This window comes from Cupressus sempervirens, chromosome 3, assembly GCF_028749045.1.
Source record: "Cupressus sempervirens isolate cs-2001-9-10 chromosome 3, ASM2874904v1, whole genome shotgun sequence".
Taxonomy (NCBI): Eukaryota; Viridiplantae; Streptophyta; class Pinopsida; order Cupressales; family Cupressaceae; genus Cupressus; species Cupressus sempervirens.
The window spans coordinates 541,691,656-541,716,395 of record NC_143120.1 but is presented as its reverse complement, the minus strand read 5'-3'; the positions used below and the strand labels follow the sequence as shown (position 1 = coordinate 541,716,395).

General features: G+C 35.6%; 1 protein-coding gene across 1 annotated transcript in view; it reads left to right on the top strand.

The window, feature by feature from the left end:
* Nucleotides 1-14,180, top strand: part of OVA6 (Class II aaRS and biotin synthetases superfamily protein) — a 68,311-nt gene extending 54,131 nt beyond the window's left edge. The window contains exons 8-11 of the mRNA XM_089820771.1: nucleotides 4,996-5,157; nucleotides 5,371-5,570; nucleotides 13,472-13,555; nucleotides 13,724-14,180. Of these exons, the coding sequence (XP_089676897.1) occupies nucleotides 4,996-5,157; nucleotides 5,371-5,570; nucleotides 13,472-13,555; nucleotides 13,724-13,865 (588 nt within the window). The 3' untranslated portion in view covers nucleotides 13,866-14,180. The remainder of the gene's footprint in view (nucleotides 1-4,995; nucleotides 5,158-5,370; nucleotides 5,571-13,471; nucleotides 13,556-13,723) is intronic.
* The last annotated feature ends 10,560 nt before the right edge of the window (nucleotides 14,181-24,740 follow it).

The following is a 24,740-nucleotide window of genomic DNA, read 5'->3' as shown; positions in this document are numbered from 1 at the left end:
TTTGGAAGTCTATGCAATGATAGAGGTTTTTCTTATAGAATAGAGATCATCTACTTCTGGAAGTCTTTGTGCCCCAATGGTAGTGATTTTTCTTATAAGCTAGACAAATAGGATTTAGAGCCAAATTGGTATGCTTTCAATCAGCCTTTGAGTTGGTGTTGGTTTATTGGTATCACAGTTTCCAACTACTAGATAGAAGTGTAGTTAGAGATTTCATCTTGCCCTTTACTCACTCCGCGTGTAAGTGGATTCTTTCCTAAAAGTTAAGAAGAAAGACTATTGGTAACACCTCTCACAAATTTTTCAACTTCTTGCTTACCTTGAGTTGATCCAAGGAATGGTGAGAAGGGGGAGCCTTCCCTTTAATATTGAAGAAATTTTGTCTCACATGCTGTGGCTGGTCTATCTATTTGGTGACTGGATTTTCACAAAATTGTCGGTTGCAAAATATCCACCCAACAGGGCTTTATAGACCCCTATTGAAAAGATGACAAATTTCATTTCATCCTCAGTGAAAGGGGCCAAGTTTAGAGCATCATCCTCTAGAGTGAGAGTTGGTTGCATGCTTTGAAGAAGCTGGTCTTCGTTGACACCATCATTATATCTATCTCCCCTAAAAGCATTGCTGAAGTAGTCAGTAGCCAAAACGCCAAGCTGCTGCTCACTGTGACATCTTGGTTGAAATCATCTTTTCGACTTTGTATCCCATTTCTCCTCCCGTGTCTGCTTGTAGATTTGTGAAAGAAGGTTGAGTTCCTGTCCTCTTTTTTAACCACTGTATCCCCCATCTTTGCTTCCAAAAGATCTCTTCCTTCTTTAAATTTCTTTCCATTTTTCGCATAGAGATTCTTCTTCTTTGCAAATTTCCTGAGAATCCTCTGTGTTTTACATTTTTTCTTGTATAGTCTTCAAGCTTAGGCCAATATCCTTCCTTTGGGTAAAGATGTTCCCAAAGGTCCATTTGCTGCACCCCTTTACAATCGTCCTCACAATCTCCAGTTTCCTACAAAATCTAAACAATGCAGAGATCTGTATAGGGGTATTCCACCATTTTTTAGTGTAGTTAGCAAAGTCATTATGCAAAGACCACATTGTTTTGTACTTGAAAGGGACTGGTCCTTATAAATGTTTCTCCTTCCAACTGAAGAGAACTGCATTATGATCTGAAACAGTTCTTGGGAGGGCCACCAAAGTAGCATTAAATCCCACATCCTTGTGTGAAACCTATCCCACTTCACTTGAATAAGGCTGCTTCCTTTCATATGATTTGACCAGGTGTACTTAATCTATATAAATCAATATCTAGGAGGCCCGCCTTGGTGATTAAATCTGCTAGATTGGCCATGCTCTGAATGGTTCATCACACCTCCGGATCTCCAAGGGAGATAATGGTGTGTTGAAATCACCAGCCATCATCCAATGAGCATCACAGATTTTCGTGATTATCTCTGAAATTTCTTCCCGAACAACTTGTTTGCCCAAGAGGGTGTCTGGTACATAGATATTAACCAAGTTCCAAGCAACATCAGTAGCAGCCATGGTGACCACCAGGAAGTTGGACATGAAGCTTATTAGGTTGGCATTAGTCTTCCTACGATCCCACATAATAATGAGCTCTCTTGAGGCACCATGGGCATTACTAATGAGATAGGGGGAGCCTGACCAAATGTAATCCATGACAATATTGATATATTATCAAGTCATGTTCACCTGCTATAGGATTATCTCAACCTTTTTCTCCACAGTGGTGAGGTCATCAATATTCTCCCAGTCATGGCTGTCAATCCATTCTCTGCTCCTATACATACCAGCATTTGTAGTATGATGTCAGAAATCTTCCCACTCAAGTGGTAGTGATTTTCAACTCCTGCATCCTTGATGAAGGAGATATGCTCAACAAGTCTCAAAGGCAAATAGACCATGCAAGGGTACCTCCCAAAAGGATATCAGAGGTGCCTTTTGCAATTACTGGGGTCGAGGGGAGCTTTGTCAACTTTTTGGCCCTAGCAGGGGGTTTGCCTTAATGGGCCCTGCTGTCAGAACACAAATGACCAGGTTTGGCACAGGTTTGACAGTGGATGGTAGCATTCTCGTAAATGAGTGCTTGAGTCCTATTCTCCACTGTAGACTGCATAACAATACAATTTAGGAGAGTTTTGAGAATAGAAACATAAACACAGAAATGTGCAAAAATTAACTTGGTTTTTGACTTTCTTATCTCATCAGTTCGCAAGTATTGCCCAAAAGACTTCCCTACCCACTGAAATACTTGTTCATCCCAGAATTCTAATGGCAGACCCAACATTCTCACCCATGTCGACACTATCTTGTTCAAATACGCATTTGGGTCAAAATCTGACTTCCATTTGGACAAGGAAAGGTGACACTTTCCATATTTCCATGGTTTGGAGAGGATTGTTTTCAAGCCCTCCATGGAGGTAAATTTAAAGAGAAACAGAGCTCCCTGCATTGCACTAGGAGCAACATTGCCTTTCAGGATCTAAGTAGAAGCGATCCATTTACTGATCATCTGTATTAACGGTCTGAATGAAAATAATCTCTCCATTAGGGCCTCATTCCACGACTCTACCACACCATCCAACAATGTGTCTTGGAGCACGAGTTTAGTTTGCAGGAAGTTCAGCATAAGCTTTTTGTCAGGCAATGTCTGGTTCTGTCCCACCAGCGCACATTTCCAACTATTTTCACAGTTTTTCATGCCCATAATGGGTGGAGCCTTATCAGGTGGATCACCTGGTTTTGGGGGTCCTCCGTGCCACTATCCACAACCATGGGTGACAGAGCAGAGGATGCATAGGCTCTAATTTGTTTTAAACTTTTAAGTTTTGAACACTGCTTTTATTATATTATTTTGGATGGCTTGTTTATATTTAGATGTTTCTTTGGTAATATATGACAATAAAAAAGTAGGGTTGCCTTTTTCTAGTCTGAAGCACCAAGTTCACGGGTTGTTTATGACCCTGTGATGTCCATCTTTTGCATTCAGAAATTTTCCAGAATAATAAAAATCATTTTCCCAGAAACTGAAGAGTTCAGATTTGCATTTTATTGTTTTATTATTTTGTACTTGCAGAAGTTTTTATTTGCCGGCAGGTGCACTCATAATTGTAGGTTTGGTTGAAGGTTAAGTTAGTCGATTTGTTTCAAACCCTAGAGTACAGAATCTGCATATAATGTATTGAATTTTAACAGATGGTACTTGTACTAAGTACAGGTATACCTTTGGTAGCTGCATAAGCTGTCCAAGGATTGTGGGCCCTGTCAAGGTACATTGTTGGTTTGTTCAAGATGTATTTGGGCAAAACCCATGTCCAAAACAAAACAAAAAATTGTAAACAAAAAACATAAAATCAAAAAGTAGAATTTTATCTGTTTGAACTCACACTAAGTGTATGTATCTAAGTACACTTTTAAATTTGAAAAACTAACACCACAAAATCACAAACAATGTTACTGGCCTTCATTTCCAGCTTACTCAAAACTTCATTGCAACTCAATGCTCAGGGCTGCAAGTTTGATTTCTGTTTTGTGTTTATTTTTCCTTATATTCGTTTATGGCTACTTCTTAGTAATTCAATATTACATATTTCTTACAGTAGTACACAAGCAGAATTGAACCAGGGTAGTTGTTTTGTTGAACTATCCTTATTTAAAAATTAATATTTAGCGATTCACACTTGAAGGCCCTTCTTTTCCCAGCTTTTGTTCGACCTAGGTGCAAGCTTCTTGTTGGTATCACTAGTTCATGAAAACCCTTTGTAACATATTGTTGACGGCCTTTTTTGGAGTTTCTGTTCTAGTCTCTTGAAATGGGTTATGTCCCTTGTGCGGATCTGAATATCCTCTACAGATAAATATTGCAAAATATTAATGTAAATCACATGCACATGATATATCAGGATGAATTGCCCTAATTTTTGAGGGGCTATACGATACATTGTTCTTTAAGGAAGGAATCACTCCAGATTATTTTTCTCTATGAGATCCAAAACTTCTTCCCTACTTTAACTCTACTACAAAATAGAACAGATCTATGATCTATGATCCATGATTTATAATGGTCAATGCCTGTTTATGTAACCACTCTTTAAAGTAGGGGAAGGTAAACTTACACATTAGGGCAGCATATGACCAATATAACTTGTTTCAAAAATTATTATTGGGTTCATCACAAAAGCTATCTATTAGGTCCATCCTATCTACAAATGATTACATTTACCACAAGTTGGCTACCCATTATAGAATCTTGTTCTTAGGCACACAATATTCTAACAGTTGCGTCTTATCACTTTGTGGTTACATTTGAAAGGGGCAATATTCAGATATTAGCCTACAAAGGTCTTGATACACTTTCCCTTCTCTATTTAATTGAAATGAGCCTATTACACCATATTTGAGCCTTTTTGCCAGATCTACTAATAATAGTGTGACAATACTAAATAGAAATCAGCTTAGCAGTGAAATCTCAAGCATTTTGTGAGCACTTAAAAAACCTTTGAAGAAAGGTGACAAGAGCTGCCACATGGACCATACTCTTAGAATTTGGAGATCTTAAGAGAGTAACATGCCCTAGCATTACTCATGATATCATGCAATCCAAATGAGCCTATGATCTCATGAATATGCTTGGCAGTCTTAATTTATTGATTTAAAAACATGCCATGATGAATCCCCCTAAATGCTTTGACTTCTGAATCTCTAGTAAAGGCTTCTCCTTGGGCTTAAAATATATGTTTATGATTCCCAACCTTGGCCAATCTGTTGACTAATGGCCAAAAGCCTAAGTGACTTGTGGAGTCTGCTTCACCCTACAATGCTTACCCTAATGAAAACTTGGAGCACCTTTTCATATTTTAATAGATTGCTTATCAGTGGCAAAGATAAGATGATTTATGGCTACATATAAGAAGTTTGGAGAACCCATAATTAGTAACTGATTGGCAATTCTTTTGATTTTCTTTGTTATTACTACAGGTAGTGATTGTTCCAATATGGAAAATGTCAGATGAGAAGAGAGGAGTATTAGAGGTAGCATCTAACCTAGAAAAGATTCTTAAGGAAGCTAGCATTCGGGTCAAATTAGATGACTCTGACCAAAAGACTCCAGGATGGAAATTCAACTTCTGGGAAATGAAGGTGTGTTGTTTGTTTTCACGCATTAGCATGTTGTTCTATGTAGAAGTATGTCCATGTTAGGGACTTATATATTCGTATGCTAGAGTAATTACTAATTTCATATTACAGGAGGTAAGTATGAGTTTATCTGTATGTTTAAATCTGCAAATTTACGCTATTTCTTCTAGTAATTTTTTTATTCCATTCCATGCCATATTTTTCATTGGCTTGCAGGGGGTGCCCTTAAGGATTGAAATTGGTCCACGTGACCTCTTAAACAAGACGGTGGTTGTTTCCAGGCGAGATGTTCCAGGGAAACATGGCAAAGCTTATGGAATATCCATGGATTCATCATTTATAAAAGCATATGTGGAAGAAAAATTGGAAGAAATACAATCAGCTCTATTGGCAAGGGCTATTGCATTCCGTGACAGGTACTCACTGATTTGTGATAGGTATTCATGTACAATAGTAAAGCTGGGTAGTGTGTACAACATATTTTTCATTCTTAACAGATGGTGGATAGGCTTCTCATGTTGGTTGGTGCAAATAGAATGAGCTGAAGCATCTCTACAACCAATCAATGTGTACAAAAATAATTGTTTTTATATTAAGTGATATTTAAAATAAGAGAGTCCAAACGAGCATGGAGTAAACCTAGAAAATGATGAGTTTTACACAACTGACCAAGGTTCCATTCTCACAGGCTTCTAGGCACCTCCAACTGGCAATAGGAGCTCTTGAAGAAAGAGGTTGACCTTATCAAAATGAACCACTAGAGTGTTCTTTACTCTCTAGTATCATTAACCTAAGCTCACTCCCACCCTAAACGTCTATCCTGACTTTTAGAATTTTAAGATGGCACAACATTTGTGCTAATTTTGTCTCTTGGGCCCTTTGTTGGCCCAATGGTGACTACTCACTTTTGGTTGGTTTGTCTTTTTAATTTTTAGCCATCTGGAGGTCTTTTTTCTGTAGTTTGTAGCAGTTGCTCTGGATTGTATACTAGAATTTTGCAGCTGTAACTATTTAGAAACATTATAATCTATGTTACACCAAATTTATGGGATTGTAGGGAATAGGAGTCCCTTTTAAAGGTAATGGCAATTAAAAAATACACTTTTTGTTAATCAGATCTAAGGCATTGTTCATATAACATTATAGAACCATATCAGGAAACATTAGAGGTGAATTGATAATTCACATGAGTTGACATACAAATTAACAAACTTTCAATGTGTAATTATTTGGAATTGACTTCTCATTGCCAGTGTGCATATATGTAATAGTAATACAACAAAATGATAAGGCAGGAAGGCTACAAGTATAGAATGACTAAATGTAGACAATCTAGGATCTTCTTCTGCTTTTCTTTTTCATCATATTGACTGATATCAAAATAATAATTCTAAATCTAATTCATTGCCAACATCAGAGTCTGCCTTATCCAATAGAACACCTACCAATTCCTCTTGTGCCTCCTCATCAATTTGTGTGGTGTCTTTAGGATCAACATCCTACCATAGAGCTAGAATCCATCAACTCTCAAAAGTTTATCAATATTGAAGTCACAAGGCACTATGCACAGCTACCATTTCTTTTTTCATTGAGAGGTAAGTTTATTTCTCCTTATAGGACATTAAGTTGTATGTCAACTAATTTATCTCTATGGAAAGGAACTGAAAACTTATGAAAGGAGGCAAATTGCAAGTATCCTTCACTTTGGTTTATCTTTTCCACGCTGATGTCCCATTTCGAGGAGTAGTCGGAGGCGACCACTTAGCCTATTTAGTTAGGTAGGCTAAGTATGACAGTGAGGAAATAAATTAAAGTAATTATTTCAAGCTGTCAAATAAAGTATCATCTATTCAGTTCCATAGGCTAAGTATGACACTCGGGAAATAAATTAAAGCAATTATTTCAAGCTGTCAAATAAAGTATCATCTTATGGATAACTTATTTGGCAGGAACTTGAAAGAACTTTTCATAAAGTTCCTCGGTTGCTTATAAAAGAATGATGTGAAACTCATTTTCACAATGCTTGGTATATATTATCATTTCTAGATTCAGAGAGGAGCTTGAGGAGTAAGAACCCAAGGACAAAAACCCTAAGGGCTATCAGTTTACCTTCCCTAGCTGGTCATTTGGAACAACGATTTAGATTTTGGGAATCATTGGAGGAGCTTGTTGAATTTATAATGTCTTGTTGTCAAGACAAATTTCAGGGTTTGAATATTTAATAGTCTTCTTTAGAAAGAAAGTATAAATGTTATATAGAAGAATGACAGAACTAAAGCTATAAATAATGAGACAGCTTTATTGTTAATTTTGGTGTAGGATTGAGACCTTATTATGCTATTATTGGAACCTTTTCTGTTTGCTGAGTTTGTGGAGTCACAGGCAAGGTAGACACCATGAAACAATGAAGGATACTTTCATTTATGAGCAACTATTATTTATGTGCATTGCTGGGCGATTCCATTTGAATCTGGAATCAGTTTATATGTCAGATAAGGGTTTACAGGCATGGGTTTGAGGAATGATTGACTTCAGTGAAAACCTTCCATTTCTTTAGTCGTTTGATTGAAGAATACTTCTATTGAAGGGTGACCATTGCTAGCTGGGTGAGACTGGCTTCTGAGCATGGGTGTATTTATCTTTTGTTTTCTGGCATGTGAATCTTCAAGCTGAAAAGCGGAACATGTTTCTGGAAGGTGTCTCAACCTCACTTTAGCCAGGATTTTTAGTTGGATCTCAGTCTCTGCTCGCTATCCAAGGAGGATAATCTCAGGTGTTGAAGTAAGAGTCACCAGAAGCAATACACTTCAAAATATAGTGTCATATGCTACAAACTTTGCACAGTAAATTCATGAGTGTAATTTGCTTATAAAGATAAGCAAATGTCATTATTTAACCTTCCTTTTAATTAATGACAAATCTGTTATTGACTGCAATATATTTTACTGTTCTACATTCTCAGTTTCTGAACATTACAAAATAATACTTGATATTGTTATATCTGTATTTCTTGATAAATATTTAAGAAGTTTCATTTCTAAATTGTTAAACCCACTATTGGAGGATATAAACAGAAACTGTAAGCTATTAGAAATAATGTCCATTCCCTGAAATGGAGAGATAGGATGAAGAATTTAATACACACATTGGCACGAGAGTTAACACATGCTATGGCCACCATTCATATGGTTTGTGTGAGCTATAATGTAGCTCTATCTACTTTTCCCTCTAGTTTGAATTTTGAAAAGTTTAACAAAGGCAAGCCATTGTTTCCAAAGTATAATTGACTCATTAGTTGTATATATCTTTTGAAGAGCCTTTATTAACCTTTCTTCTCCTGTTCATCATTAGGAGGCATAATCCTAGCCCTTGGTTTGGGATTTGTAGTGAAAGGTGTCATATGGAATGGGGTGTTCATTGTGTTCCATTGCCATGCCACGGTGGTCATTTTTTTTGTCTATTCAAAATCATTTAAAATACCAAGAGTTTTTACATTAGATCTTACTTACCAAAAACTGGTTATATGAGAGTTTATGACTGTATAGAGTTCACATCAGATACAAAAAATAACAGAGGGCTGTTACTATATAAGAATCTTATTTAAAAATAACATCATCAATTCTTCCTTCATCATACCCGGGAGGTAGATTCTGATCTGAATCAGAGTCAATAGCATCGGGAGAGACTTCTGTGTAACCTATGATTCCTGAGTCTCTGGACCATTGGTTCTCTTTCTGTGGTGTCTCCATTTGCCTCTGGTTCCACTGTCCACTCTGTTCTAATTGCTGAATAAATTCTGCTATAGTGACCTCAAATCCTTCTTTGACCTTCATTTTGGTGTAGCCATTCGCAATGTCTTTCTTCTCAACGGTGGTTTTGCCCTCTCACAATACCTGCAAGAATTTGCTATCTTTCATTTTGATAATGGTGGTGACCTGCAGAGTAACACCAAAAAATATGAGTCTCCAAAGAGACTCAGTAAGATACCTGGTCTTCCGTGCAAATACATCATTGTTTCTAGTCTTCCAAATGTTCCACTATAAAACAGAAGTAAAAATAGACCAGAAAATGTTACAGTATTTGCTGCCATTTATCTGACCATAGATAGTATTGAAAGCAGTAAAGTCTTTTTTGAAGGAAAAGCCAAACATCTTCCATATCTGAGGCAAAAGTGCAATAAAAAAACACATGCAAAACTGATCCTGGCTGTTTTGCATACAGTACAAATATATGGTTCACCTCCAGGTTTCTTGAATGGCAGCCTGTGCAGAAAGAGTTTCCATAGAAAGCAGGTAATTTTGGGTTCCAATGGTCTGCTCCAGAACCTTAGAAGAAAATCGCTCCAAAGTGGCAGAGAAAGGTCCAACAGCCATTTAGAATTCAGGTGGGTGATAATGTCAAGGCTATATGAGAGAAAGTTATAGATATATTTGGACTTAACAGTAGTCTTGATTTGCCTTTTTGTGTAATCCCAAATCAGGATCCCTATTATAGATTGTTTACTTCAGCTGCCCATACATGCTATCAAACATCTCTATAAAAAGTCCAAACCAAAATAGTATAGTAAAAATCTAATAGACACTTGGAATAACATGAACAAGTTCTGGACACAAGATTTTCACTATAAAATGACCTCTATTGGAACGCTAACACTAAGGCAGACAGTTCATGTACATGATAACTTCAGAAACATACAAAGAAAAGGTGGTTATAAGGACACAATTAAAAACTTGGCCGCTAAAATCGTAAATATTCCAGATGAACAGATAAAAGTTAAGACATGTTGAAAGCTAACCCATGTCCTAAGATCTGAGTAATTCTATATTGTCCAAGCATTTAAAAGCAAGCCATATCAACATTCAAAATAGAAAAATTCCAAAACAAATTATAAATACAAACGGATTCAGCCAACATGTCAATGAGATCGCTTTTTTGGGAACACTTCCACAAGGAAAACAATAATGCCACCAATAACCTAGGAAACAATGCCTTACCTATGGATGATTCTGCTTAAGATGCAAGCGAAGAACCAAGACAAGCGAACCTATCGATAAAGGACAGGAAAACCGAGGGAATGAATACATTAAAATTCTACTAAGAGACTCCTTTGAGATGTTCAAAGCAATTGAACTCTGCATCCATTGAGCACCAGTCAATCATATAGAATCCAGAATTCTAGTAGACCTGGGTTGTGAAACTATCAGCAAAGGACAAGAAAGCCTAGGGAATCAAAAGATAAAAATTCTATAAGAAACTTTTCCGAGAAATAAAAGCAATCGAACTTTGAATCATTAGATCGCAAGTCAATGATATTGAATCCTAAATTCTAGCAGACTCAGGTTGCACCCAAAGTTTCATATTGGGAATTTTTATACGTACAGTTAAATGATGTCACAGTAACATAAATTCTGTCTTTAACATTTGGATACATATGCACTGAATGTAAAAACACAATTCAAAGAATATATTAATCATCTAGAGTTTTCTCTTATGAAATAAGGTTGGTTTAGTGTGATGGTTGTATATGGATTTCTGAGAATGATATTTTTATGCATCCTGGAGAAAATGTTTATCAACTCAAATGGGGGTAAAAGATCAAACTTTATGGTGCCAATATTTTTTCCCATTCAATGTTGATCTTTCATATCAAGTCAAAAGGCCAGTAAGGAAGAATAAATACCGCTATTTTGAAGCCAGGGGAAAAAGTAAAACCTACAAATAGAAGAACAATTCAAACCCTGATTATTCAATGCAGAATCTCTATGAATATTTTTCACATGGTATATTGACTGGAAGTATCTATTGTTTAAGCCACTGTTTGTTCATTTTTGTCCTTTAGAAACTTTTTGAAACGTCCTGATCATATCCAAATTTCCAATAACGTAAATCTAGTTTTTTTAACCACTGAAACTTAGGAAGTCAAAGTCATAAACATTCTAGAATCTTAATATTCAGATGCCTATGTATCATATATGAAATGTAATTCTACTAATGTAAAGCTGGTTTGGTCTTATCCTTGGTTGTATGTAGATTTGTGAGTATGATATTTCAATAGTAGTAGTTCCTCGGCCTGGTCATAAAATGCCGCAAGCATTTACTGGGCGGTATGGTTGGATCTGATTGGCCTGAAACTCTTACAGTAAAGGAGATCAAGCTTCACAGTGACAATAATCATCTCCATTAATGGTGATTTCTAAGTCAAAAAGAAGGATTAGTTAGGAAAAACAAATGCTGCTATTTTGAATTCATTGAGCCTAGAGGCAAAACGCAAACTTGCAAAATAAAAGAAGTAATCATACCCTTATCTTTCAACATGACATCTCTTTGATGACTATTCACTTGGTAAACTTAATAGAAGTGTCAATTGTTTAAGCTACTGTTTGTTTTCTTTTGTCGTCTAGAGATGGTACAGATGTCTTGCTAAACATGAAAAATATGCTCGCAACTTAATATAAGGACAACCTACGTGTGATAAATTTCAAATGTTCAATAAGATAATTTGTATGGTACTTGTTGTTATAGTTAATGTTCCAACTAGTCAATAAATAATTGTTGCACAGGTGGCAAAACTTGTTGAGTTGCTGGCAACATAAGTTTAGTTTAGGTGTGAGTCAAAGAGTTCTAGTTTGAATCAAGTTCTTATTGTAGATGTGTTTGAGTTAGGTGTCCATAAGTTTCAGTTAGCTGTCAAGTTTGTGTGTGTTGTCAAATCATGAAGTAGTTTTTTGTCAATCTAATTATCAGTCATTTAGGAATGTTGTTGGGTCAACTATTGTATAAATTTACATCTATTATTCAATAGAACAACAAGCTGAAAGTTCTTTCTTCTCTTCTTTTTTACTGCTATTCTATTTTTCCAATACTTGTCTCTTATCAACTTAATCAACTCCAAAAGATGACAAAAAGTAGTAAAAAATGCTTCAGATTACTAAATGCAAGTTGGCTGTCATTTGGTTGTCAAGAAAAAAAAAATTAAAAAAAAATTAAAAATTATATATATATATATATATAGGAAGCTCTTAAGATGCATTGACTCATGGTAATATGTTAAGGTTTTCAAAAGGCACTTAAATTCTACAGCAGGGATAGAGATGTAGTTCACTGGGATTTTCAAGATATTTATTATATCTTGTGCTCCAAGGGGACATGTTCCTCTTCTGGTACTCTCATCCCCGTACCGGGGATGGTATGGGACATTGGTACAACATTGAAGCATACCCCACACCTCCCCAATATGTGCGTTTTCCCAGAAACATTTCATGCAGGACTTAGGAATTAATTAATGAAATATTTATTAATTTGATTTCTTATATACACATTTATTGTTATTGAAATGTTCAAATATTATAACTTAATTTTTTTATTTTTAATAAATTTAATATTAAGGTTTAAAATAATAAATCGTAATTTCTTATAGTCAATAGTATACTATGTTTTAACATAATGAATAACATAATATTATATATTTTTTGATTTGCATTTGTTCTATTTTAATTATATGACATTATAATGCAAAATTTTAATTTAGTGATTCTTTTTCTTGAATTTGGGAGATTTAAATAAGTAGATTTTAATTAATCATTAAGTTGTAAGTAAAATAATTTATGATAACATGTGATTCTTTTGTTATAATTTGAATTTTGTTGATTTGTTCATTGATTCTCATATTAAATCTCAATTCATGTCTACTTCTGTATATGTATCTTCTACAATGTCTGTATGATGAATGCTCTATCAATGTTATGATATGCATATTTGAATTGCTCTATTTTTTTTTGAAATCTTCCTATTTAAAAAAAAGTTGTCCCTCACCATCCCTAGAAAAATGGCCCCAAAGTATCCTTGTACTAGAAACATGCCCCGCTGCCCCTTGTCATCCCAATCCCACAACTCAGTAGAACGTTGATTAAATCTTATGACATCTTATGCATATTACTTGCACCTAACTTTTTAGTTAGTTTTTAGATAAATTAACATTTCCTTGATGGTGTGGCATATAATTTCCCTACACGTTAACCCTATATATAGAAGTCTCTTGCCTTTGCATGCTAATAAGATGATATAAAGGGCAGTGGTGTGCAAAAATTTAGATTTATATGTCTATTGATTTTCTTTCTAGATTTACTAACCTTGATGTTCTCTCTTTTCATTCTCTTTATATATATATATGTTAAATGGTTCACCCAATTTTTGTCTCTTATGCATGTCTTGTTCAATACTTCTGTGCAAGAGAGAGAGGATGCAAAATTGATGTCAAATTAATTACTATGTTTGGCTAGCCAGGGCCACCTAATCTTAATTTTTTGTAATTGTATAGCAACATTGTGGATGTAAAGTCTTATGAAGAACTCAAAACGGTTATTTCTGAAGGAAAATGGGCACGAGGTCCTTGGGCTGCAGGGTATTCACTCAACCATCTTACTTAAATCACATAATTGAGGCTAAGCCACCAAAGTGAAACAATGTCGATAAATTCATCTTGTGATTTATTTTTATATGTGGATATGCTGTTTTTTGTAGGACTTTAGCCTTTTCAGTTTCTAAGAACAAACTTATTTCTCAATTTCAGTGATTTTGAAGAATTGAAGTTGAAAGAAGAAACAGGAGCAACAATAAGATGTTTTCCTTTTGACCAACCTCCTGGAGAGAAGATTTGTTTCATGACAGGAAACCGCACAAATGAAGTTGCTATCTTTGCAAAATCTTACTAACATATTCTTTTTTATAAAGTGGATTTATTTGTTCCCAATTTTTATACATCTGTAAATCAGCTAAACATCATCAAGGGATGCACACGTCATTTGACAATATATGTTTTTGTCTATCTCTTCATGGTTTTGGGCATTGTGATTTCCTGTCAAATTAGTACCAAGGTACTATAATTATAAGGAAGTCATCCGATTGGTATCCCTTTGCTCTGGCTATATGGTGGTAATGCCAAATTTGGGAGTGCTCTATCCATTTGCAAGAGTAAAGGAGATCTAACATTTGGTATTTATGAATATGAAATTCATTGTTTTGGTTCCTACGATTTCTCATGTGCTCTGGAATGTATTCATTCATAGAAGTTGAGAAGAGAGTTCTTGTTATCGGTTTATTACCACAAATATTTAGAGTTCTATTTCCTTCATTTGTTTTGTATTTGTGATGGAAAATAATCATCGAGCTCATAAAATTACTTCTGTTGAAGCAATTTAGAGGGGGCCACCAATTATTTGCTTTTGCATTTTGAGAAAATATGAATGGATTTTTGTTGAAGACCTGGTAAACTCCCCAGATTAAAATTCCCAGCTGTAAGTCTGCAAAAAATCTACTGATATTCCTGCATTGATTCTAATGATTGAAGGCTTTGAAGGAGTTTTACCATTTTACATGCTTTTCTAGTACCAGTTTTTCATGGCTTCCAATATAAAATGCATAACAGGAAAAATGGCTTGAAGATCTCTGATATGTTGGAATGGTACATTATTATATTATGCAAAAGATCACTCCAGATGGATCTGCACCAAAAAGTCTTGTTTGCCGTTGTCTAATAGTGTGTAGTTCTATTATCTTGGTGGGAGTAAACCAGCAAAGGTGCTATTTGTGAGAGTTTCTTCCTTGTATAGGGAGCACGCCTAAACTTTGTTTTAGTTTTTCAAAGCAAGGCACTCTTTCTTGTTAAAGTAGGTTTTGAATTTTAGATTTATTAAATGTATGAGGAGCAGCAGCGTAATAGGCAGTTAGAGAGCTAGAAACATTTATAAAGACGTAGAGTGTTAAATGGAAAATACAAGAGGAACTTTTGTTGCGAAATCTCTGGCATCAAAGAAAAAGGAAGGGAATAATTGAGTTTGTCTCAATAGATACGTAAACATTTGGTAGAAATAAGAAGTTTCTGGATTGAATCATGAATTGTGCATCTATTCTTAATGTTGGATAAGGATGAGGAATATTGTCACTTTTGGGAAGGATCTTATGTTGCAATTGGAATCTTACGAAGAGCATACCAAGAAGGATATTGAAATCCTTGGTATTGTACTTGAGGGCTTTGTTTTGTACGATTTGTTTATCTTCTCAATTTTCTTTGCTACAGTTATTATGGGGAAGGAAAGATTAAATATCAATTTTCTTTGCTACAGTTATTATGGGGAAGGAAAGATTAAATATCAATTTTCTTTGCTACAGTTATTATGGGGAAGGAAAGATTAAATATTGGGTTGTGTTCCTTATTGATTCTATAAACAAGGGAAGATTACCAAAATGTGTGCACTTGTGTTGCTTTAAGGTGATCCAACAAAAAATGTACAATTGAGTGTAGACCCACTAGACATTGATAATGGGTATAGATATGTTTTTCTAGAGTTTGTTTAAGGGAAGTCAACAGAACAAGAAAAAAGATAAGGATTCTACTTTTGGTGGAAGTCATAAGGATAGGAATAACATAAGGAATCTACTTTTGGTGGTAAGTTGAAACTATGGATAGGGCCTATCGCAGGAAACCCAAGCCACTCTCCCTAGCCCCACCTCTGCACGCACTGGGGATCCTACAAGCTTAAACGACCTGGAGCCCTCAGGAGCATCGATTGAAGGAAAGGTTAGCTATTGCATCGATGTCAACCTAGGGAAGGCAACCACCTACTATGGATAGACACAAGACCCAACCCCATTACTCCTCCTTCCATAGCCCTTATGAAAAAAAAGTAGAGGTATACGAACTCAAATAAATGTTATAAATATGGGAAGAGTGACTAATACTCATCATACTTTTTATGTTGGCATCCAAATGTAAATTTGTTATTGATTCAAGTTCCACACATCATATGATCAAGATGGTAGATCATTCCAAAGGCTAGGTAAAATTGATGGTTACAAGTATTGCATTATAAATGATTTTACTCTTGATGTTTCTTTTTGCTAGATAATGGCATAAATAGTGAGGATTGCTAGGTCTTTGATCAATTTTGTTGGTGCCTAGATCTCCATTGAATGGATCTGGGACTTAGGTGTATAACATTTGCATTGATCTTTACGAGGAGCCAGGAGATCTAGATCTTAAAAAGACAATCTCTCCTTGTTACACTTTGTCATTTTAGGCCCTGTGAACTATTAGAAATTGCCATGTTCATGATTAAGAAATAAATTATATGACATTAGTAGGAGAAAAACATTTCAAAACTCACCTTTACATGGGACTAATTTCCATTGGCTTTAGAGATTAAGGAGCTTGTGTACAAGCAAGCTATGGGCTAGGGATGGTTTTGATCATCCCTTAAAGGATAGGAGCACAAGCATTAGAGTAGATTGTTTTTTCCTTTTTGGCATTTGCACTACTCCAAAATTGACAAAAGTGTCATTGATTGCAATGGAAGTCTTACGACTATGATGAATTTGGCATCAGCATGACAAAACATGATTAACTATTATTTTTTATGAATGCGACAAAATAATTGCCACTTGGCACAAGTATAAATGCCTCTCAGAAGATGTGACAAAGTTGCTATAATAAAGACTGGTCAAAGAATGTGCTTCCAAGCATGTAAGTGTATTTGGCACCTTTACGACTTGGGAGATCAATGCTACATTGTTGTTGATGTTGCAAAATTGTTGGCTTCTTGGTTCCTTAATGTTCCTAATAACTTCTAAGGATTTAACATTGAGCTAGGGGTTATAAGATTTCTTATAGTTTCTATAAGCTTAGCAGTATGTTGAAAGCTTGGTTCTAGCATATTGCCATCTGCAACAATGTAAAAATGATTGACGTATAGTAGAAATGAAAGGTTTGCACTCACTCCTGTCAAATTTTTCTCCCTTTTAGGCTTTCTCTAGAGTAACTATGTGTAGTCATTGTTATGATTTCTTTATGTGTTCATCTTTATTTTCTCATGTTTACCTTTTTAATTGTTTTTGAGTTTACATATTATACTTGATAGTTTTTTTTCCAATATATAAAAATGAGTTTTGAAAGAGTTGAACCCTTGTACAACAAAGAAACCAACAAGCGAATGGAATGAGTATCGTACGAGACAAACCAAATAACCCATTAAAGGAAAGTGGAGGCAGAACTACAACTCAATTAGCAAACCCAACCAAAACCAAAAAGACAATTGGGAAACTAGGGATTCAAACTGGACAATGTCACGTCCAAACTTGCTCAATTCACACCCTTCATTCTAGTATGAGATTTGCAAGACCTTTCTTCTACCATCTAGAAAATATCATTTTCCAAATCCTTACAAAAAGTGGGGGTGGATTCCTCCACTAAGAGCCCATCTATAATAGTAGATGAATCTTGAGCTGGAGAATCTAAACAGTTAATGACCACCTTAAGAGTAGGTTGAAGAAAATCTAAGTCAATGGGAATTGTATGTTGAAAACTAAAGAAGTGAGAGGTTGGAACACAAATAGGAGATAATGGAGCAGGTGCAAGACCTACTAGAGTTGCATCGATTGTGTGACATCCATCATGTTAAGGGCACATAACTTCTTGAGGGGAAGCAATAGTTAGAGTGTCAAACACACATGCACACACACACAGATACATACACACACGCACAAGCACGCGCGCACACACACACACACACATGCGCACACACGCAACCACGCACACATGCACACACACATCTACACACACCCACCTACCCACACACACACATCCATCATGTTAAGGACACACAACTTCTTGAGGGGAAGCCCTAGTTAGAGTGTCAAAGGCCTAGATATTTGGTTCCACTGTCTCACACACACACGCGCGCACACACACATGCACACACACGCGCATGTGCACATGCACACGCACACGCACGCGCGCGCGCGCACACACAGAGAGAGCCTTGCAACCCTTGTTAGATTGTCAAAGACCTAGATATTTGGTTCCATTGTGTTGTCACACCCTTACACGCGCGCGCGCATACATAGAGATTTAAAAAATGGTGAGTAGAATTGTTTATGGCCCCATTGCAAGAATATTCTTCGAATGGTTGGGGGGGGGGGGGGTGGAGGTGGAAGGGAGTTTGGGGGGAGATTTAGAAAGTGAACCCAAACATACATGCCATTGAGCGATTCAAGAAGGGGATTGAAGGAAGTAACACACTGCTTGATTAAGAGACCATTCTCTACACATCTATAAATTGTTGTAAAGCACCAAATCCTTGTCCTTTGATTAGTCAAATGACATGTTGAAGAAACCCCTACCACAAGGGAAGAGATTGATCTTAATTTCAATGCTAAGATTCCATGAATCTAAGGCTCTATCATGTATTTAAAAAAGAAAATGCCATATATTATTAAGTTTCAAACCAAGGCACTATAGAAGTTAAAATCTTCATTTTATATAACATTTTGTCCACAAACGACCATTGGAGTGATTTAATAATGGAGAGGCCATACTTTTCTTATAGAGGGTGGGGATGGTACATGTTATCAACTGTTGACATTAAGGTCAAAGTTTTCTTATTAGTGACTCACACTTAGCTCAATTGCTTAAAGCTGCTACCGAGCTTATCTTTCAATTTGTAGTGTTAACCAAGTGTTCCAGTTACTACCGAGTAATATAGTTATTATGGAGTTCTATAGTTGCTACCGAGTTTTAGAATCCCTATACAATTCATGACGAGTAGTATCTATTGAGCTGTTCAGTGACAATGCTAACCGAGCTTCACAATATTAACTGAGTTGCACAGTGTCAACCATAGTCTCCAGTGTCTACCGAGCTTGCAATATTAGTGATGAGAATGTAGTGTCGACTGAGCCAAGAAGTGTCAACCAAATGATTTAGTTTATACCAAGCTCGTAGTGTTAGTGTTGACTGAGCCATGCAGTGTTAACCAAGTGATTCAGTTTATATGTTGAGTTTCGTAGTGTTCACCGAGTCACAAGTGCTAACCGAGTTTAGGTTACTTGGAAGTGATTAGTACGAACCGAGCTTCTATGTCTTCCAAGTGCATGACAATGTTGAGTGTTGACTATGGTTGCTGAGTATTAGAATGTCACCGAGTTTGTCTTTTGAACCCGAGTGTTAGTAGTTGGGCCAACTTTTTGATCTTAATGGAAACCTATGTTGTAGCCGACTTTGTTGAATTATGATTTGGATTGGTATATATATATATATATATATATATATATATATATAACGAATTGTATCATATCCAAATAAGTAAGTATGAAGCGATTATAAAGACAAGAAGTGTGAATTAAGAAGGTTACATGTAGTATAAGGTGCAACAAAGATTTCTCTATCACAACAAGGTGATCTTTACATTTCAAAGGAATCTTAACCAGCAAATCAAAGTTGCAGATCAGAGATCAACCACTGGTTCGTCCTAATAGGTGTATCAGTTAAATCCTTTAATAGGGTAGACATAAAAATCATTGACAAATCTCTTTACTAGGTGCATACTTCATTGTATGTTTTGTAAATCCTTTCACAAGGTCGACCTAGCAATCCATATTGGTCCTAACAAGGTAGATCATCAGAAGTGATCAATTATAAGCCTTAACAGGCCAACTTTATACTGCGGTACTAAAGCTTGTGGATATCATCCCCACCTCAATTTTACTTTCTATTTGGAAGGTTTCTAAGACACCATATCTTGTGTCAAATTGCTATGAATGTTTATTTGCTTTCATTCTTTCTTGCATGCAATTAGATCATAATATTAATGAAAGATTAATTGGTGGAATAAGATTAAAGTTTTATTGGTTCCTGATTCAACCCTCCCCTCTCAGTAACCTTTGCCTACCTCATATTTCCAACAATTGGTATCAGAGGTTTGTGGTTCTCAAAGAAGAAGTTTAGTAGCTTAAGCAAAGATCAAAGGCAATGGAGGTATATATGCTAGATAAGGCAATTGACATTGAAAATTTGAATCTTGAATTGGCTATTGGGCATCTCCAAAAAGCAAATGAGCAACTCTCTCAATCATTGAAAAGAAGAAAAGATCTTGCAGTACAAATGAGTGATAATTTGTACACTGAAGAAAGAATTGAAGATATCTGTCGGGAAAGAAACCTAGATGAAGCTGATGAAGCAATCAAAGACCTATTAGAAAAGAATTCCAATCTTCAAGAAGAAGTTAGAAAGCTGAAAAGATAATAAGAAATCCAATCAGTAAGATTATGTGAAGTCATGGAAGAAAAAGACAAAGACAGAGAAGAGATAGAAGAAAATAATAATGAAATTCACCATCTATCCCTTCAACAAGTAGACTTCATTGATCATCTCACTAATGCAAATGAAGAACTCATGAATCTAAGATCAGAGAATGAAAGACTATAGAATGATTTAAGCACTGAAAAACAAACCAATGAAAGAATGTTGAAAACTCAAGAAAACATGAATAAGTTGAATGAGAAAAGTCAGTACAGACACAAAGCAAAGTTGGAATATGATACACAGAAGAAGGTGAATCATCCAAGCAAAGAGGTCAAAAGAATCAAAGGCCTACTTGCAATCATTGTGGTAAGTTAGGTCATACTTCAAACAAATGTTGGAGTAATGGTAAAGCAAAATTCAATGGAAAGTGTTACAATTGCAATAAGCATGGTCATAAAGAAAATGCATGCAAGGAGAAACTTAAATTTGAAGGTAAATGCCACAATTGCAAGAAATAAGGACACAAATCTTCTGAATGCAAAACCAAGATATTGAATCCAGCAGAATAATTTGTGAAAGCAATATTTGGATGAGATTACAACACATGGTGTAGATGCAATTGCTTTGGAGAATTTGGGCACATTGGAGCAAATTGTGTGAAACATCACGAGGATGAGAGACACCACTAGAAGATGTTTGATTTGTATAGAACTTGGACACCTTGCCAAGAACTGTATGAACACTGGAATAATTGAAGATAAAAAGAAAGTTAAAGCTGACAATATCAGAAAGCTATTATAGCAGCAATGGATACCAAAATCTTCTGAGAATGCAAGTCTGAGTCATGAAGCAAATGTCACCCAAGAATTGGGTGACTTAAACATCTCAACTTGAATTCCCATAGGAATATCTAGAACTGAGACTCTGAAGCAAACATCTCTCATCAGTTCCAGCCAGTAAGAATGAAAATCCATATCAGCATCCAAGATGCACAAGGATCACCGAGTGGTTGTAAAATTCAAGACCTTTATCAACATAAGTTGGGTTGCAATACCCTGCCGAGCAAGGTTGGGTTACACTGAAGTATTGTGTGTGGACATCAATTTGGTGAAGACTCTATCGAGTAATGTTGAGACTACTGAGCTACTAATGTTTGCCAAGTGGAAGATGTTTTGTCATCGAGAGAGTGGTCATACCAAAGCATTTATGGCAATTGAAAAGTGAAAATTTGTTAAAAGGGAGAAAATTGAATTCATTTTTCACTGTGAATTTTTGAGAGCTATTTTCGAAGAACAATTTCTATGCTTCCAAGCGATCTATGTGTTTGTTGTTGGAAGAATTCTTGAAGTATTTCAAAACCCTTCAAGACCCTACCAAGCATGGCTTCTTCTAGCAACAAAGTGAAGAAAAGATCAGAAATGTTGATTCGAGGAGCAAAATGCGAGCTTCCAGCATTCAAAATCAGTCCAACAATTGCCGAATCATTGGACCCTACAGGTGCATGATCTCAAATTCCTTCCAAGGTATTTCAAGAGCTAGGAACACAAGAAATGCATGAGACATTGAATGAGTTAAGTGTGAATGGCACTTTAAAACCTGAGCATTGACATTTGAAAGAAAAAGGCTCGACACATATTTCACATATGCCAAGGGATTTTTAGGAAAAATGGATAAGATTCATATTGAGCCAAGTTCACAATGGGAAGTTATGGTTGGACCAACCCATTTTGATCACAAGGAAAATGATCTACATAATCACTTGTCTTTTGATGTTAAACAAAGCAAAGGTAACCAAAACCCTAGGTCGAGCTGAACTAGCGAAGAAGACTCTTGCTGAGTGGGATGGCAGAGGAATGAAGATAAGTGGAATCATAGACATAGAATTGAAATTTGGGATTCATGTGATTGCAAACAAAATCTATAGCTCTAGTCGTTGCAACTGTGTGTCATGTGAGGTAGTAGATTTGGCTCTCAAGGTAGTGAAGAACAACATGTCACTTGACCTTGTCAAGTTGTTATTGAATTAGTTCAATAATAACATGGAAAACATTAAAGGTTCCAAGAACAATCCATGCAATTTTGTTTCACTAATAACTTGTTTTTTTTTTTGTATAAAAGTTCTTCCCTTCTAAAGGCACAATTGTATGGAGAAAAGATTTACCTATTTTATATCACATTAATGAATACATAGCAGAGATGGGTGAAAATTTTGACAGTATAATGGATAACTACTTGATACATTCAAGGAAAAGATGAATAATAGATATAGGATACCAAAGAAATTTGTAGAAGACTACAAAGATGATATCTATTTCATGGTAGATTGTGATAGAGTGTACATTAAGGTAGTCAAATTGAGGGTGCAAGTGTTGAGCCTCTTGAATATGAGGTTAAAATTGATGATACAAAAGATATCATTGAGGCTCTATTGAATGAGCCTATGGATCCCAAGGCACCATACTTTGGAACTTATAAAGAAGCCAAAGCGAGGATAGAACTCGAAATTAAGCTTCCTCAAGCAGTTAACAAAGGAAGAAAGAGGATAGCAAAATTGAAGCAAGAAAGTTCTACTCTCTTGCTAATAGAGGGAAAATGTATAATGTGGCAGAAGATGAAGCAGAGGATGAAACAGAATAAACTAAGTTTGAGGAAGAAGAACCTATAAGGAAGAAATGTAAGGTTATCATAACCAAACCTACCAATTCATCCATTGCTGTGTTCACAAGAAGAGCATCAAAATCCAAGAAGAAATTGAAGTTAGCTGAAGAGGATGCCGAGCAAATTATTCTCAAAAATCCTCCACCTACATTTCAAGAAAAATTAAAGGAAATAGAAGGAGGAGTTGGAATGGAAACTTTCAAATCTCTTAGATATGAAACTAGGAATACATATGAGAAAAAATAGATTGAGGACATGATAATGACAAAATTGGGAAAATGGAAATACTCACCTGATCAACTTGTACAACAAATTCCTAATGAGCTTATGTAAGTAATCAAACCTAGATGGGAGAATGCAAAACAAACTACAAAAGATATATTTGAATAGACTTTGAGGCAACTCATGTTGAGTCTGAGTGAAAAAGAGGTGAAAGAATCTTTGAAGACAAATGAAGAAAAGCTCACTCTTAAATTCAGCACATGCATGATATTGATAACACATATTGAATATGTAGTAAAGGAAATCACAAATACATGGAAAAACATTTACAACCTGCATCAACCGAGTAATGTTTTTATTCATGTTAGTGACAAAGATGATGAAGATGACAAGGAAGATGATGACAATGATGATGAAAAAAATGTGGAAACCGGCAATGTAAATCTTGATGATAAGGAGAATGAACATGAAGCTATAGAGGAGAATCTCCCTGAGATTTAGAGTACTGAGGAAATTGACCCTGAAAAGATTGTAGAAATAACAATGACCTCATTTTCTCACTCTCCAAGCAAAGCATTAATGACATCAAGCTTTGAGAAAGCTTCTGCCAAGTTGGTTGTGGCAACAATTGCAACACCAAGCACCCAACTAATCTTTGCTTCTGTTCAACTGAGTACTACATTGACTGAAGTGATCAACACTTCATCTATTGAGCAACAAGTGCCTCCATCATCATTATATTTGACAATGTAGCAACAAGGTATTTCTACTGTTAGTAACATATCTACTTTTGTTGCTAGCCCCTCAATTTCTACAATTATTACAATTCCAAATATGTTAATAGCAAGTACAATGACAATTGAGAACTAGTCTTAACAGAGTACTGAAGTATCAGACAAGGATAAGAAAATTGTTTCTCCTATTTTGAAAGCAAAATATGAAGAAGAGGAAATATATTTAGATGAGGATATTGTTATTCCAAACTAGGATATCACTACCGTCACTACTGATAAGATGAACATCCTAGGGAAATTATTACAAAAGAGAGCTAAGCAACAGATGCTTAGAGATCAGAAAAAGAAGGAAACCCAAGTACTAGAAGATGAAAAGGACATATTTGTAAGTGCACTAAGTATTGAGTTTGATAGTACACAACTTGTTTTGAATCAATTAGCAGAAGTTGTCTAGAAATTCAATGAAGATCTAAATGGACAAGAAAAGTTGCTACAAAGAGTAGAGAGAAAATTTGAAAACAAGGTATTGGAACAAGTGGGACAAAAAATTGCAATAAATCAAGTAGAATTGTCTACTATTCTTAGTTCATTGAAAACAATTGCAAATAATGTCTTCATTATTTAGTAAGTTGTGTAATACATCTATCTTCACCCAAGGAATCAAGGAAAAATTATCTAAGATAGATGAAGACTTCAAGGAAAGTGCACACTAGTTGTCACTTGACCCAAACTATAACTTTGCTCACTATTCAAAGATTAGATTTCTGACAAATTTGCAAGCATAATTATTAAGGGAAGAAGTCAGGATTAGGGCCACACTTATAGACATCCAAGGCATGATTCTTCCAAACATGGATCCATTGTAGAAACACATTGCACGTGCCAAGACACTCATCCAT